At 41.0% G+C, this 17,688-nt stretch overlaps 2 protein-coding genes across 5 annotated transcripts in view; one reads left to right on the top strand and one right to left on the bottom strand.

Annotated features, from left to right (window-relative positions):
* Positions 1–17,688, bottom strand: part of LOC147871657 (transcription-associated protein 1-like) — a 101,859-nt gene that overhangs the window by 73,230 nt on the left and 10,941 nt on the right. The window lies entirely within an intron of this gene.
* Positions 10,811–16,549, top strand: LOC147871658 (uncharacterized). The gene is made up of 2 exons (XM_087360503.1): positions 10,811–11,455; positions 16,030–16,549. Exons 1-2 carry the CDS (start codon positions 11,105–11,107, stop codon positions 16,060–16,062), a joined length of 384 nt encoding a protein of 127 aa, XP_087216629.1. The 5' UTR covers positions 10,811–11,104; the 3' UTR covers positions 16,063–16,549.

Consider the following 17,688-nt stretch of genomic DNA (forward strand, 5'->3'; position numbering starts at 1 on the left):
CAAATTTTTGAGTGTTTAATAATATACAATTAACCATAACGAGCTCAAGGTGCCCTCACATGCGCAAGTCATACGACTGCACTGCGCAACAACGTCTGCGCAGGTGCCCCACTAACCTAACCTAACCTAACCTAACCTAACAAAAACCAACCAAAACGGGGTAATCTGCATCAGTGCAAAATGGTTTCCTGCGCACGAATTTTGGAAAAACCGAATGGATGCTCAGAAATTATTGAAATTTTGTATGGACGTCATGCCACAGGTAAGTTAATGATATTCATACTCTATTATGTCTTATCGACTTTTAGAAATTCGCACGAAGGCATCAAAGTCGTGAGGTGGAGGATGCGCAAAGTCGGCCACGACCACTTATCAATAACGATATTAAGCGCTTACAAAATACCTATATAACAGAATTAGTGCTTATATGCGTGTAATACATCATAAATCGTCTAAAATTACATTGTTTCCACAAGAAATATTTCTTCCAAAATTGATGCAGTGTAGATGTTGACGCAAATACGTAGCAGATTCATGCGTAACGATGACCCAATCTAACTCACTATAAGTAAGTATCATGTAACGAAAGAATCGGAATAAACATAGTGAATGATAGTACGTCATTTATTAATATAAATTGCCTCACAAAGAAACTGAATATAAATCTCTGGTACAACAATTGCAATGTTTGGTGGGCGCGGAATTCGTGGCGCACGTCAAACTTGTGGTAACATATTGGTGTCCTATGTCAAACTTCTACAAAATATATCGAAAATATTGCCTCACATTTACTCGAGGACACGACGTACAAACACAAAGACGCAGTCTATCGGAAAAATACGGAACCAAAGATAAGACGAGCCATCTGTGACGACCTAAATGGAAAGAAATCAATACTTTCGAATGGCATCGAGGACCAATCAGAAGACAGTCAGTACTGATTCCGTCTTGGAACAGTCGGCTGGTCCCATTGGAATAGTCGCCATTAAACTACGGTTCGGATTATTTGATACCGGTCGGTCAGTATCAACGTAACTTTGTGTTTTAGGAATAGAGTTCTTCGGGACCATTAACAAGATTAATTACCACCGTTCAATCAAGTATTAACGGGTGCTACCTATAATGAATCTCAATGTAAGGATGTCTTATCGGTGACGTGTTAGAATAGAAACAAGTGAAACATCAATCCAACATAACATGCAAGAATATGTGCGGTTCGCCACATTGAGACATACGACTTCAGTGAATGGACATTTCCATGCCCTGTGTGCTCAGTAAAGACGTTTGTAGGAGTTAGTAACACGTAAATCATATACAGATATCGCGTATCTGCAGAAGCTGGACTTATGTAATTTGAAAATATTTATTCCTTATAACGATGACTGGGGTCACTGTAGTAATTACATGTAGTGTAACATAAAATTAAATAAATATTTTAATAAATTATTCTTCGTGTGACAACATAAATACTTCCACAATGAAATATTCAATAACATCATATTTAAGTGATAAGTGATTGGTGTACTTCCAATTACTGAAAGTATGTGTCCAATAAAATATCCTTGTAAAAATATTAAATCAGGTATGAAAGTGAAGCCCAGAATATAATATACTTTTTAAAGTGACGGAATCGAATTTTTGAGTGTTTAATAATATACAAATAACCATAACGAGCTCAAGGTGCCCCCACATGCGTAAGTCATACGACTGCACTGCGCAAAAACGTCTGCGCAAATGCCCCACTAACCTAACCTAACCCAAACCAACCAAAACGGGGTAATCTGCATCAGTGCAAAATGGTCTCCTGCGCACGAATTTTGGAAAAAGCGAATGGATGCTCAGAAATTATTGAAATTTTGTATGGACGTCATGCCACAGGTAAGTTAATGATATTCATACTCTATTATGTCTTATCGCTTTTTAGAAATTAGCACGAAGGCATCAAATTCGTGAGGTGGAGGATGCGCAAAGTCTGCCACGACTACTTATCAATAACGATATTAAGCGCTCACACAATCCTCATATAACACAATTAGTGCTTATATTCATGTAATACATCATAACACGTCTAAAATTACATAATGTTTCCACAAGAAATATTTCTTCCAAAATTGATGCAGTGTAGATGTTGACGCAAATACGTAGCAGATCCATACTTAACGATGACCCAATCTAACTCACTATAAATAAGTATCATGTAACGAAAGAATCGGAATAAACATAGTGAATGATAGTACGTCATTTATTAATATAAATTGCCTCACAAAGAAACTGAATATAAATCTCTGTTACATCAATTGCAATGTTTGGTGGACGCGGAATTCGTGGCGCACGTCAAACTTGTGCTAACATATTGGAGTCCTATGTCAAACTTCTACAAAATATATCGAAAATATTGCCTCACATTTACTCGAGGACACGACACTCAAACAAAATGAGGCAGTCTATCGGAAAAATACGGAACCAAAGATAAGACGATCCATCTGTGACGACCTAAATGGAAAGAAATCAATACTTTCGAATGGCATCGAGGACCAATCAGAAGACAGTCAGTACTGATTCCGTCTTGGAACAGTCGGCTGGTCCCATTTGACTAGTCGCCATTAAACTACGGTTGGGATTATTTGATACCGGTCGGTCAGTATCAACGTAACTTTGTGTTTTAGGAATAGAGTTCTTCGGGACCATTAACAAGATTAATTACCACCATTCAATCAAGTATTAACGGGTGCTACCTACACTGAATCTCAGTGTAGGGATGTCTTCTCGGTGACGTGTGAGAATAGAAACAATTGAAACAACAATCAAACATAACACGCAAGAATATGTGCGGTTCGCCACATTGAGACATACGACTTCAGTGAATGGACATTTCCATGCCATGTGTGCTCAGTAAAGACGTTTGTACGAGTTAGTAACACGTAAATCATATACATACATCGTCTATCTGCAGAAGCTGGACCTATGTAATTTGAGAACATTTATTCTTTATAACGATGACTGGGGTTACTGTAGTAATTACATGTAGTGTAATATAAGATTAAATAAATATTTTAAATTATTCTTCGTGTAACAACATATATACTTCCACAATGAAATATTCAATAACATCATATTTAAGTGATAAGTGATTGGTGTACTTGCAATTACTGAAAGTATGTGTCCAATAAAATATCCTTGTAAAAAAATTAAATCAGGTATCAAAGTGAAGCCCAGAATATAATATACTTTTTAAAGTGACGGAATCGAATTTTTGAGTGTTTAATAATATACAATTAACCATAACGAGCTCAAGGTGCCCTCACATGCGCAAGTCATACGACTGCACTGCGCAACAACGTCTGCGCAGGTGCCCCACTAACCTAACCTAACCTAACCTAACCCAAACCAACCAAAACGGGGTAATCTGCATCAGTGCTAAATGGTTTCCTGCGCACGAATTTTGGAAAAACCGAATGGATGCTCAGAAATTATTGAAATTTTGTATGGACGTCATGCCACAGGTAAGTTAATGATATTCATACTCTCTTATGTCTTATCGCCTTTTGAGAAATTCGCACGAAGGCATCAAAGTCGTGAGGTGGAGGATGCGCAAAGTCGGCCACGACCACTTATCAATAACGATATTAAGCGCTCACACAATCCCCATATAACACAATTAGTGCTTATATGCGTGTAATACATCATAACACGTCTAAAATTACATAATGTTTCCACAAGAAATATTTCTTCCAAAATTGATGCAGTGTAGATGTTGACGCAAATACGTAGCAGATTCATGCGTAACGATGACCCAATCTAACTCACTATAAATAAGTATCATGTAACGAAAGAATCGGAATAAACATAGTGAATGATAGTACGTCATTTATTAATATAAATTGCCTCACAAAGAAACTGAATATAAATCTCTGTTACATCAATTGCAATGTTTGGTGGACGCGGAATTCATGGCGCACGTCAAACTTGTGGTAACATATTGGTGTCCTATGTCAAATGTCTACAAAATATATCGAAAAAATTGCATCACATTTACTCGAGAACACGAAGTACAAACACAAAGACACAGTCTATCGGAAAAATACGGAACCAAAGATAAGACGTTCCACCTGTGACGACCTAAATGGAAAGAAATCAATACTTTCGAATGGCATCGAGGACCAATCAGAAGACAGACAGTACTGATTCCGTCTTGGAACAGTCGGCTGGTCCCATTGGAATAGTCGCCATTAAACTACGGTTGGCATTATTTGATACCGGTCGGTCAGTATCAACGCAACTTTGTGTTCTAGGAATAGAGTTCTTCGGGATCATTAACAAGATTAATTACCACCGTTCAATCAAGTATTAACGCGTGCTACCTACACTGAATCTCAGTGTAAGGATGTCTTCTCGGTGACGTGTGAGAATAGAAACAATTGAAAAGACAATCCAACATAACATGCAAGAATATATGCGTTTCGCCACATTGAGTTATACGACTTCAGTGAAAGGACATTTCCATGCCATGTGTGCTCAGTAAAGACGTTTGTACGAGTTAGTAACACGTAAATCATATACAGACATCGCGTATCTGCAGAAGCTGAACCTATGTAATTTGAGAATATTTATTCTTTATAACGATGACTGGGGTCACTGCAGTAATTACATGTAGTGTAACATAAAATTAAATAAATATTTTAATAAATTATTCTTCGTGTGACAACATATATACTTCCACAATGAAATATTCAATAACATCATATTTAAGTGATAAGTGATTGGTGTACTTCCTATTACTGAAAGTATGTGTCCAATAAAATATCTTTGTAAAAAAATTAAATCAGGTATGAAAGTGAAGCCCAGAATATAATCTACTTTTTAAAGTGACGGAATCGAATTTTTGAGTGTTTAATAATATACAATTAACCATAACGAGCTCAAGGTGCCCTCACATGCGCAAGTCATACGACTGCACTGCGCAACAACGTCTGCGCAGGTGCCCCACTAACCTAACCCAAACCAACCAAAACGGGGTAATCTGCATCAGTGCAAAATGGTTTCCTGCGCACGAATTTTGGAAAAACCGAATGGATGCTCAGAAATTATTGAAATTTTGTATGTACGTCATGCCACAGGTAAGTTAATGATATTCATACTCTATTATGTCTTATCGACTTTTAGAAATTCGCACGAAGGCATCAAAGTCGTGAGGTGGAGGATGCGCAAAGTCGGCCACGACCACTTATCAATAACGATATTAAGCGCTCACAAAATACCTATATAACAGAATTAGTGCTTATATTGCGTGTAATACATCATAAATCGTCTAAAATTACATTGTTTCCACAAGAAATATTTCTTCCAAAATTGATGCAGTGTAGATGTTGACGCAAATACGTAGCAGATTCATGCGTAACGATGACCCAATCTAACTCACTATAAATAAGTATCATGTAACGAAAGAATCGGAATAAACATAGTGAATTATAGTACGTCATTTATTAATATAAATTGCCTCACAAAGAAACTGAATATAAATCTCTGGTACATGAATTGCAATGTTTGGTGGGCGCGGAATTCGTGGCGCACGTCAAACTTGTGGTAACATATTGGTGTCCTATGTCAAACTTCTACAAAATATATCGAAAATATTGCCTCACATTTACTCGAGGACACGACGTACAAACACAAAGACGCAGTCTATCGCAGGAAATACGGAACCAAAGTTAAGACGTGCCATCTGTGACAACCTAAATGGAAAGAAATCAATACTTTCGAATGGCATCGAGGACCAATCAGAAGCCAGTCAGTACTGGTTCTGTCTTGGAACAGTTGGCTGGTTCCATTTGACTAGTCGCCATTAAACTACGGTTGGAATTATTCGATTTCCGTCGGTCAGTATCAACCTAAATTTGTGTTCTAGAAATAGAGTTCTTCGGGACCATTAACAAGATTAATTACCACCGTTCAATCACGTATTAACGGGTGCTACCTATAATGAATCTCAATGTAAGGATGTCTTATCGGTGACGTGTTAGAATAGAAACAAGTGAAACATCAATCCAACATAACATGCAAGAATATGTGCGGTTCGCCACATTGAGACATACGACTTCAGTGAATGGACATTTCCATGCCCTGTGTGCTCAGTAAAGACGTTTGTAGGAGTTAGTAACACGTAAATCATATACAGATATCGCGTATCTGCAGAAGCTGGACTTATGTAATTTGAAAATATTTATTCCTTATAACGATGACTGGGGTCACTGTAGTAATTACATGTAGTGTAACATAAAATTAAATAAATATTTTAATAAATTATTCTTCGTGTGACAACATATATACTTCCACAATGAAATATTCAATAACATCATATTTAAGTGATAAGTGATTGGTGTACATCCTATTACTGAAAGTATGTGTCCAATAAAATATTCTAGTAAAAAAATTAAATCAGGTAGGAAAATGAAGCCCAGAATATAATATACTTTTTAAAGTGACGGAATCGAATTTTTGAGTGTTTAATAATATACAATTAACCATAACGAGCTCAAGGTGCCCTCACATGCGCAAGTCATATGACTGCACTGCGCAACAACGTCTGCGAAGGTGCCCCACTAACCTAACCTAACCTAACCCAAACCAACCAAAACGGGGTAATCTGCATCAGTGCAAAATGGTTTCCTGCGCACGAATTTTGGAAAAACCGAATGGATGCTCAGAAATTATTGAAATTTTGTATGGACGTCATGCCACAGGTAAGTTAATGATATTCATACTCTATTATGTCTTATCGCTTTTTAAAAATTCGCACGAAGGCATCAAAGTCGTGAGGTGGAGGATGCGCAAAGTCGGCCACGACCACTTATCAATAACGATATTAAGCGCTCACAAAATACCTATATAACACAATTAGTGCTTATATGCGTGTAATACATCATAAATCGTCTAAAATTACATTGTTTCCACAAGAAATATTTCTTCCAAAATTGATGCAGTGTAGATGTTGACGCAAATACGTAGCAGATTCATGCGTAACGATGACCCAATCTAACTCACTATAAATAAGTATCATGTAACGAAAGAATCGGAATAAACATACGTGAATGATAGTACGTCATTTATTAATATAAATTGCCTCACAAAGAAACTGAATATAAATCTCTGGTACATCAATTACAATGTTTGGTGGGCGCGGAATTCGTGGCGCACGTCAAACTTGTGGTAACATATTGGTGTCCTATGTCAAACTTCTACAAAATATATCGAAAATATTGCCTCACATTTACTCGAGGACACGACGTACAAACACAAAAACGCAGTCTATCGCAGAAAATACGGAACCAAAGATAAGACGTGCCATCTGTGACGACCTAAATGGAAAGAAATCAATACTTTCGAATTGCATCGAGGACCAATCAGAAGCCAGTCAGTACTGGTTCTGTCTTGGAACAGTTGGCTGGTTCCATTTGACTAGTCGCCGTTAAACTGCGGTTGGAATTATTTGATACCGGTCGGTCAGTATCAACGCAACTTTGTGTTCTAGGAATAGAGTTCTTCGGGACCATTAACAAGATTAATTACCACCGTTCAATCAAGTATTAACGGGTGCTACCTACACTGAATCTCAGTGTAAGGATGTCTTCTCGGTGACGTGTGAGAATAGAAACAATTGAAACAAAAATCCAACATAACACGCAAGAATATGTGCGGTTCGCCACATTGAGACATACGATTTCAGTGAATGGACATTTCCATGCCATGTGTGCTCAGTAAAGACGTTTGTACGAGTTAGTAACACGTAAATCATATACAGACATCGCGTAACTGCAGAAGCAGGACCTATGTAATTTGAAAATATTTATTCTTTATAACGATGACTGGTGTCACTGTAGTAATTACATGTAGTGTAATATAAAATTAAATAAATATTTTAATAAATTATTCTTCGTGTGACAACATATATACTTCCACAACGAAATATTCAATAACATCATATTTAAGTGATAAGTGATTGCTGTACTTGTAATTACTGAAAGTATGTGTCCAATAAAATATCCTTGTAAAAATATTAAATCAGGTATCAAAGTGAAGCCCAGAATATAATATACTTTTTAAAGTGACGGAATCGAATTTTTGAGTGTTTAATAATATACAATTAACCATAGCGAGCTCAAGGTGCCCTCACATGCGCAAGTCATATGACTGCACTGCGCAACAACGTCTGCGCAGGTGCCCCACTAACCTAACCAAACCTAACATAACCTAACCCAACCCAAACCAACCAAAACGGGGTAATCTGCATCAGTGCAAAATGGTTTCCTGCGCACGAATTTTGGAAAAAGCGAATGGATGCTGAGAAATTATTGAAATTTTGTATGGACGTCTTGCCACAGGTAGGTTAATGATATTCATACTCTATTATGTCTTATCGATTTTTAGAAATTCGCACGAAGGCATCAAAGTCGTGAGGTGGAGGATGCGCAAAGTCGGCCACGACCACTTATCAATAACGATATTAAGCGTTCACACAATCCCCATATAACACAATTAGTGCTTATATTCGTGTAATACATCATAACACGTCTAAAATTACATAATGTTTCCACAAGAAATATTTCTTCCGAAATTGATGCAGTGTAAATGTTGACGCAAATACGTAGCAGATTCATGCTTAACGATGACCCAATCTAACTCACTATAAATAAGTATCATGTAACGAAAGAATCGGAATAAACATACGTGAATGATAATACGTCATTTATTAATATAAATCGCCTCAAAAAGAAACTGAATATAAATCTCTGGTACATCAATTGCAATGTTTGGTGGGCGCGGAATTCGTGGCGCACGTCAAACTTGTGGTAACATATTGGTGTCCTATGTCAAACTTCTACAAAATATATCGAAAATATTGCCTCACATTTACTCGAGGACACGACGTACAAACACAAGGACGCAGTCTATCGCAGAAAATACGGAACCAAAGATAAGACGTGCCATCTGTGACGACCTAAATGGAAAGAAATCAATATTTCGAATGGCATCGAGGACCAATCAGAAGCCAGTCAGTACTGATTCTGTCTTGGAACAGTCGGCTGGTCCTATTGGAATAGTCGCCATTAAACTACGGTTGGGATTATTTGATACCGGTCGGTCAGTATCAACGCAACTTTGTGTTCTAGGAATAGAGTTCTTCGGGACCATTAACAAGATTAATTACCACCGTTCAATCAAGTATTAACGGGTGCTACCTACACTGAATCTCAGTGTAAGGATGTGCTGCAAACAGACCTTCTTCAAGTTTTGCTATTATTCTCGAGACATTGTTCAATGGCGCAACAAATATTCGAGCTGAGGGACGACTGGATTTTTAGAGCAACACACACCTGAACGCGGTCCTAAATTCGTCAGAATCTGTCGAGAATCGATGAACCAATTTACTGTAACCTGAGTGTCAACCTATCCTAATCTTCGGAACTTATTAAAAACACAGACAGACAGACAGAGAGATGCTTCAACTGAGTTAACAGTCCTATAATATTTGTTGATGATTTAGACAGGCGTAATACTTCGTTTCTCACTCTGTAAGACAATCCGAACTTGAAAACACTTAGGGAAAGAGATTCAAGAAGATTATTTACAAGCGATTGGGGCGAAGTAATACTGATAAATAAAAAGTTATGTAACCGGTACATTAAGCCTTCAACAGAAAATGCTAAATACCAATTAGTTCAATTCTGAAAGTTTACTTCAACGTACGTACCAAGTGCTTTAATTATGATGCCTTTTATATTTATGGATTTTCTATGATTCTCACTATAAACAGCGATCATTTCCTTAAACAGCGTTAACCAGTTGATCTTCGTAATGGTGAAGAGTTGTGTTTTCTTCGCGGTACGGACTGGATTCTTAAATATTATTCAGACGAACTATGATTCTCGGAATAAACAGCGATCATTTCCTTAAACAGCCTTAATCAGTTGATCTTCGTAATGGTGAAGAGTTGTGTTTTCTTCGCGGTACGGACTGAATTCTTAAATATTATTCAGACGAACTACGATTCTCGGAATAAACAGCGATCATTTCCTTAAACAACCTTAATCAGTTGATCTTCGTAATGGTGAAGAGTTGTGTTTTCTTCGCGGTACGGACTGAATTCTTAAATATAATTCAGACGAACTATGATTCTCGGAATAAACAGCGATCATTACCTTAAACAGCGTTAACCAGTTGATCTTCGTAATGGTGAAGAGTTGTGTTTTCTTCGCGGTACGGACTGAATTCTTAAATATAATTCAGACGAACTATGATTCTCGGAATAAACAGCGATCATTTCCTTAAACAGCGTTAACCAGTTGATCTTCGTAATGCTGAAGAGTTGTGTTTTCTTCGCGGTACGGACTGAATTCTTAAATATAATTCAGACGAACTATGATTCTCCGAATAAACAGCGATCATTTCCTTAAACAGCGTTAATCAGTTGATCTTCGTAATGGTGAAGAGTTGTGTTTTCTTCGAAGTACGGACTGAATTCTTAAATATAATTCAGACGAACTATGATTCTCGGAATAAACAGCGATCATTTCCTTAAACAGCGTTAACCAGTTGATCTTCGTAATGGTGAAGAGTTGTGTTTTCTTCGCGGTACGGACTGAATTCTTAAATATAATTCAGACGAACTATGATTCTCGGAATAAACAGCGATCATTACCTTAAACAGCGTTAACCAGTTGATCTTCGTAATGGTGAAGAGTTGTGTTTTCTTCGCGGTACGGACTGAATTCTTAAATATAATTCAGACGAACTATGATTCTCGGCCTCCCAGTCGTGCGGCGGTCTTCAGGTAGTGAGGACTGTAAAGCCCGGCCAGGCACTCTGACTTGGTCCTTCGAGGGAACATCGAGCAGCGGAGAAGAATAGGACGCCAGCTTACGCCGTGCCCACCCGCGATTACCGAAACCTAACGGTGACAGCATAAGCAAAGGGACAACGCAGAAGCAAGGTCTGGCGGGCTGGTGCCCTCCAAACCGGCATACCAAAGCTAAGTGCAGAGGAAAGCGTTAGGGGCTTCCACCTCCTGGCAGGCGTGGGTGTTGGTGAGTACACCGCGTGAGTCAGGATGGTGAAACCCAAGGTGGTGAGACTTAACCCGCAGGGAGTAAAGAGAATGCTAGACGTCTCCGGCCCCTCAGGCCGACGAACCAAAACAAAACTGACTACTAAAACGGATAAAGACAAAGACATGAAACTGAAAAAACAGGCAAAACGCACACCTCGGTCGCCGTCAACTACTGACTTCGAAAATTCGTCGTCAGACCTTTCGGACACCGAAATGACGTCAATTTGGCCACAGGGTCAAGAAGGAGCTAGGGCAACGGCAACCTCGCCAGTAGCAGGCCCTTCTGGCACTAAAACTTTAATCGTAGAGGCGGAGGTCCACTGTTCCCAAGGCGGGACTAAAATTGATAAGGTCAGTGCGCAGAAAGCAACAGACTCTGCTACAGCGTCCTCTGAACGGTTGAATCCGGAGGAAATTGTGGAGGGAGATGACTTCACTGTCATTACCTCCAAAAAGAAATTGAAAAGAGCACCTCCAAAGCCCGCAATAACTGACGAAGCAATTAACGCTGAGTTACCTTCCTCTCCCACCCCTGAGACCCGTGATTCTGGGAAGACAGGACCCGCCAATAACCACTACTTAAACGCCCCGAGAGCAAAAATCCCACCGGTAATCATTCACCACCACTATGAAGGTGACATGACCCGACTCAACAAGGACTTCCATACAAAATTCCAGCCGCTGGGCTTCACTTCTCACAGAATAAAGTCCGGAATCGCTTGTCAAACGTCCACATACAAGGACTATCTGAACCTTCAAACCTTCTTGAAAGACAACAAGGTGCCGTTCAATTTACTCAGATCGAACGACTCCAAGCCCTTCAAAGTGGTCATAAAAGGCATTCCGCCAACCACCCCCCCAAAAACCATCCAAAACGAACTGATCGCACTGGGACTGGCAGTTCAAACCGTTATCCCAATGACCGCTTGGAGAGATAAAACCCCTCTGCCAATGCATATAGTCGAACTGGACAACGTTCCCCAGAGTCAAAAGATCTCTCAGCTGTCCCATCTCTGTTTTATAAAAATTTCTGTCGAACCTTATAAGGGGCGAACCGTGCCGCCTCAGTGCGCACGGTGCCAACAGTTTTACCACGTGGCGGCAAACTGTCAGGCCCCTCCGGCCTGTGCCCACTGCGCGGAGGAACATTGCTCGTGGCAATGTGAAAATAGATTCCTCCCAAACTTCGTGCCGACCTGCGCCCTGTGCAAGATCGGGGAGCACGGCTCCAAGTACAGAGGGTGTCCCTTCTTCCGTGACCTCATGGAGAGGGAGACGAAGAGCAGACCTCCGCAGGAAAATTCAAAAAGAATTGCTGGAGCGCGGGTCTCAGCTCAACCCCAGCGACCGCCCCCCAAAACGTTCCGTGACTTCCCCCCTATGGGTGCTGCAAATGCCTGGAGCAGGCCACTGAACTTCGTCAGCTCACAACTAACACAGCCTCCACCACATCCCTACAACTACAACTTCCATCAACCACGGGACCTTTATTCTTCCTATCATTTTCCACAGCCGCACATCATACAACAACACGCCCGGCTTGCCCACAGTGCTAACTGTCCCTGCTGCGTCCGGTCCAACACATCAACACAGGCTGCAGCGAGCAAGCCTCCGAATTCTGTAACAGGCAGATCTTCGCCGGTTCCGGACAGACCAGTCTCTCCCGCTCTCTCTGTAGTAGCGCAGGACGTCACACCTGCCGAATCATCTCTCGGCCCAAAATCTAGGCCCTCAGGCCCCAAGACCAAAGTAACTAAGGGGAACAACACAGAACCACTCAGGCAGGGAAAAGAAGAACACACGAGCCAGAGAGAGACACACACATCTCATGAACGCACCCAACAATACCCACACCCTCCCGCGGGTCTGAGACTCGGAAATCCTCACACCCAGCAGCAGACAAGAGAATTTGTCGAAATTGTTCGGACTTTCAATCCGAACTTCTCTTTCCATTACCTTCTATCTTCCATCTCAGGAATGCTTTTACAATTCATGCAGCACCCTTATGAGAGCGCCCTCCCAATAATCTTTAATAACTTCCTAGCCACCCTCCTCGGTCTTCCTAATCATGGGTAGGTCCCTCAGCCACACTGACATCCTGTTCTGGAACGCCAGAGGCGTCAAGATTAAAAAATCAGAACTATTAGATTATTTGGAAACCAATAACATCCCCATAGCTCTAATTAATGAAACTCATTTACAATCTGCAACAAAATTTAAGTGCCCAAACTACACGACATTCCGGTCTGACAGGCTAAATCAGAGGGGTGGCGGAACGGCCATTCTAATTCGCCAGGGCTTCAAGCATTCGGAAATTCCCCTTCCCCCCCTCCAACACATGGAAGCGACAGCTATCCAAGTTAACATCAATAGGGAAACAATAGTACTAATCTCTATTTACAACCCCCCGGGCAGAATTATAGAGAGTGACCTGGACCATCTTTTGGAAACCGGAAACAAAGTAATTCTAGCAGGCGATTTCAACGCCAAGCATTTAACCTGGAACGCTCGGCAGAACAATGCAGCGGGACAGACACTTCTCACACATTACTATAAAAGTAATTACGTAATCTCGGCTCCATCCCACCCCACACACTTTCCAGATTGTAATCCTGGTGAAGCCGATATACTTGATTTTGCCATAATCAGTAACGTGCTTTCCAGCCACTCAATACGCACACAAGGCAGTCTTTCGACATCCGACCACAACCCAGTTCTTCTTAGAATACGTGGTCCACTAGAACCAGACGAATTAAAACATACATTCGTCTACAGCGAAGCCAATTGGAATCTTTTTCAAAATTACATTTCTGAAAACCTAAACACACAGTGCGTAGACGGGAACTGCTGTAACAGTGAGATTGATACAGCTGTTGACCACCTTACAGACGTTCTGAATAAGGCCACGCACCACTCTATTCCGCTCAGACGGAGAACTTTCAGGTCAATGCAAATTGCAGCAGCCACTCGACTTCTCATCCAAGAAAGAAACAAACTGAGAAATCAGTGGCAAAGAACCCACGACATAAGGCTTCGTCCCCTCATCAACGCCTTGAAACACAAAATTGACTCGGCCATTAAAGATCAAATTTCGAACACCTGGCAGCAAACACTCCAAGGCCTCGACACTACCAACACTAAAGACACGTGGAGGATAACAAAAAGCCTCACAAACACGGACACAAAAATCCCACCCCTGAAACACAATGGCAACGTTGCAATTACCAACCAAGACAAAGTGAATATTTTTGCTGATACTTTAGAAGAAATATTCCAAACGAACCCAAACGTAGACACCAACTTCACCGTTAGCACAGAGCAGGTAGTTACCGACTTCCTGATGCAACCTCCGCAGGCCTCCGTAAGGCTTACAAACCATTGCGAGGTCGAATGGATTATCCGCCACCTTAAACCCCGCAAGGCTCCTGGCCCTGATGGGATTCAGAACATAGTACTAAAACACCTGCCACGGCCTGTTTTCAGATTTATTGCAAAAATATTTAACAAGTCATTAGCTTCAAATTATTTTCCTACCCAGTGGAAAAACGCTAAAGTTATCATGCTCCCAAAACCAAAAAAGGACCATTCCTCCCCGTTAAATTATAGGCCAATAAGTTTATTAAATTCCCTAGGCAAAGTTTTTGAGAAAATCATCTTAAAAAGACTTAATTTTCAACTTAAGGAGCTCCACATTATCAGAAATGACCAGTATGGTTTTAAACGTGGACATTCCACAACGCACACACTATTAAGAAATATAGAGAGAATCACTCACGGATTTAACAATAAGAAAGCCACAGTGGCATTGTTCCTGGACATAGAACGAGCATTTGATAAAGTTTGGATCACGGGGCTAATAGCAAAACTCATTAAAGTCAAAATTCCGCCTCACCTAATCCACGTAATTCACAGTTACCTCCAGAACCGTTCATTTTCTGTTTCACATGGGAGCTCTCACTCAAGCTGCCGCCCCATCAGGGCCGGCGTTCCCCAGGGTAGCCTACTCGGGCCAACACTTTTTAACATCTACATAAATGACATCCCATCCATTGAGAATGACTCCAACGTGTCCATCTCAATCTATGCAGATGACACAAATATCAGTGCTCGCTCAGGAAAATTAGACATAGCGATAACGAAATTAAACAGAGCAATAGGCCTTCTGGAACCCTGGTTTCGGAGATGGAGAATTCAGATCAACATTGACAAGTGCACCACAACCGTGTTTTCAAAACGTTTACGCGACTATCGCTGCAATGTTCCCACCGTAAAATTTTTTAATAAAACCATAGCTTTTACCTCCGAAACCAAATATCTGGGTGTCACTCTAGATTCCAAATTGACGTACAAGGCCCACATATCATCCATTCTCCGTACAGCTAACTTCAGACTGAGGCAACTATTTCCTTTACTCAATAAATCCTCCAGAATGGATGTTAATTTATCGTTAATGATCTATAAATCACTCCTCCGGTCCATACTGACATATGCCTCCCCCGCCTGGGGCTACGCTGCTAACACTCATTTACAAAAACTTCAGACATTTCAGAACAAAGTCCTCAGAATAATAACCAAATTGCCAAGGGTTACTCCAATCAGTACCCTACACGAACAGACCGGAATGCCGTTGATCAAGAATTACATTAAAGGATTAGCGAATAGGCTATACTTGAAATCGGCCATCAGCTACAACAGTCAAATTCAAGAGCTAGGACAGTACGATCCCAGCATTGACAAATACCTCCGCCCCCGAGCCCTTCTTGCGAGGTGACCCAACCCGCGAAATCCTCCAATCCTTTTGCTCAATAAACGGTCAGAGGATTGCCTCTGTAGTACATTGTTCTGTAACATTAGCCCAACAGCACACCTTAAAATTCCTTCACCTCCTGCATAAACGCAGCTAAACCTCGGCTTTTCTTTTGTAGCCCCCACTACAGTGCACCACCAGCCCGTTATAGGTACCCCGGAGAGTCCAGTCCATAGGCGGTCACATCGACCACTCCCCTACGCTGGACCGACCGCGAACCAACAAACACAAGACGACCACGGCAAGAAAATGGAAAAATGATTTATGGAATATGAATTGAAACTTTTGTAATTGGATAAGCAACGAGCCAAGTTGGTCGTTTCTTATCCAAAACATATCTTTGTAAAAATGAAAAGAAAAAAAAAAATGTATCAGTTTTTAATAAAGGAAGCGCACGGACAGAGGCTACCGTTAGGGCTCGCGATTTTAAATGCCGGACTGCTGGCTAGAAGTCAGCAGCACGCATCCGGAAGGTCCTGCGACCGGCCAACTCGACCAAGGTTTTCCGTGGTTTTCCTCGGTACTAGAGCAAATGCTGAGTTGGTACCCAAACTCCACGTTGCTCTGCATGCCTCCCATGCAGCCCTCTCAGAGTAATATCAAAATTCCGCTCTATAGTAGCCCCCCCCCCCCCAAAATTAACGTAAATTATTCCTAACGCCACCCCCAAGGCCAATATCAAAATTCAAAATTAACGCAAAGACCCGAATCAACTCCCCCCTACCCTATTTCTTACCCCATCCTGTCTCCTAAATCCCTTGTCCACACTAAACTTATTCATACCAGAAGGACGAGCGGGCACTGCCTGGGAACCTTCGTAGCCCACAACCAACTTTATACCCCTCCCCCATTTATTGCAGTAGTGCCTATCGCTACTCCCCCCACTTTCTCTCTTCTCTCTCTCTCTTTTTTTTTATGATTCTCGGCAACTCGACCAAGGTTTTCCGTGGTTTTCCTCGGTACTAGAGCAAATGCTGAGTTGGTACCCAATTTCCACGTTGCTCTGCATGCCTCCCATGCAGCCCTCTCAGAGTAATATCAAAATTCCGCTCTATAGTAGCCCCCCCAAAATTAACGTAAATTATTCCGAACGCCACCCCCAAGGCCAATATCAAAATTCAAAATTAACGCAAAGACCCGAATCAACTCCCCCCTACCCTATTTCTTACCCCATCCTGTCTCCTAAATCCCCTGTCCTCACTAAACTTATTCATACCAGAAGGACGAGCTTGCACTGCCTGGGAACCTTCGTAGCCCACAACCAACTTTATACCCCTCCCCCATTTATGAAAGTAGTGCCTATCGCTACTCCCCCCACTTTCTCTCTTCTCTCTCTCTCTCTATGATTCTCGGAATAAACAGCGATCATTTCCTTAAACAGCGTTAACCAGTTGATCTTCGTAATGCTGAAGAGTGTTTTCTCTTCGCGGTACGGACTGAATTCTTAAATATAATTCAGACGAACTATGATTCTCGGAATAAACAGCGATCATTTCCTTAAACAGCGTTAATCAGTTGATCTTCGTAATGGTGAAGGGTTGTGTTTTCTTCGCGGTACGGACTGAATTCTTAAATATAATTTAGACGAACTATGATTCTCGGAATAAACAGCGATCATTTCCTTAAACAGCGTTAACCAGTTGATCTTCGTAATGGTGAAGAGTTGTGTTTTCTTCGCGGTACGGACTGGATTCTTAAATATTATTCAGACGAACTACGATTCTCGGAATAAACAGCGATCATTTCCTTAAACAGCGTTAACCAGTTGATCTTCGTA

This window comes from Zootermopsis nevadensis, unplaced genomic scaffold (assembly GCF_977971745.1).
Source record: "Zootermopsis nevadensis isolate Lab colony 2312 unplaced genomic scaffold, Znev_1.0 Znev_ptg000045l, whole genome shotgun sequence".
NCBI lineage: Eukaryota > Metazoa > Arthropoda > Insecta > Blattodea > Termopsidae > Zootermopsis > Zootermopsis nevadensis.

What these genes read in the sequence shown, in the direction of transcription:
- LOC147871658 (XM_087360503.1), top strand. Translation starts at nt 11,105, where the DNA reads ATGGTGAAACCCAAGGTGGTGAGACTTAACCCGCAGGGAGTAAAGAGA. An exon ending in GCGGGACTAAAATTGATAAG is followed by an intron (nt 11,456 to 16,029) that starts GTCAGTGCGCAG and finishes TTTCTTTTGTAG; the next exon opens with CCCCCACTACAGTGCACCAC.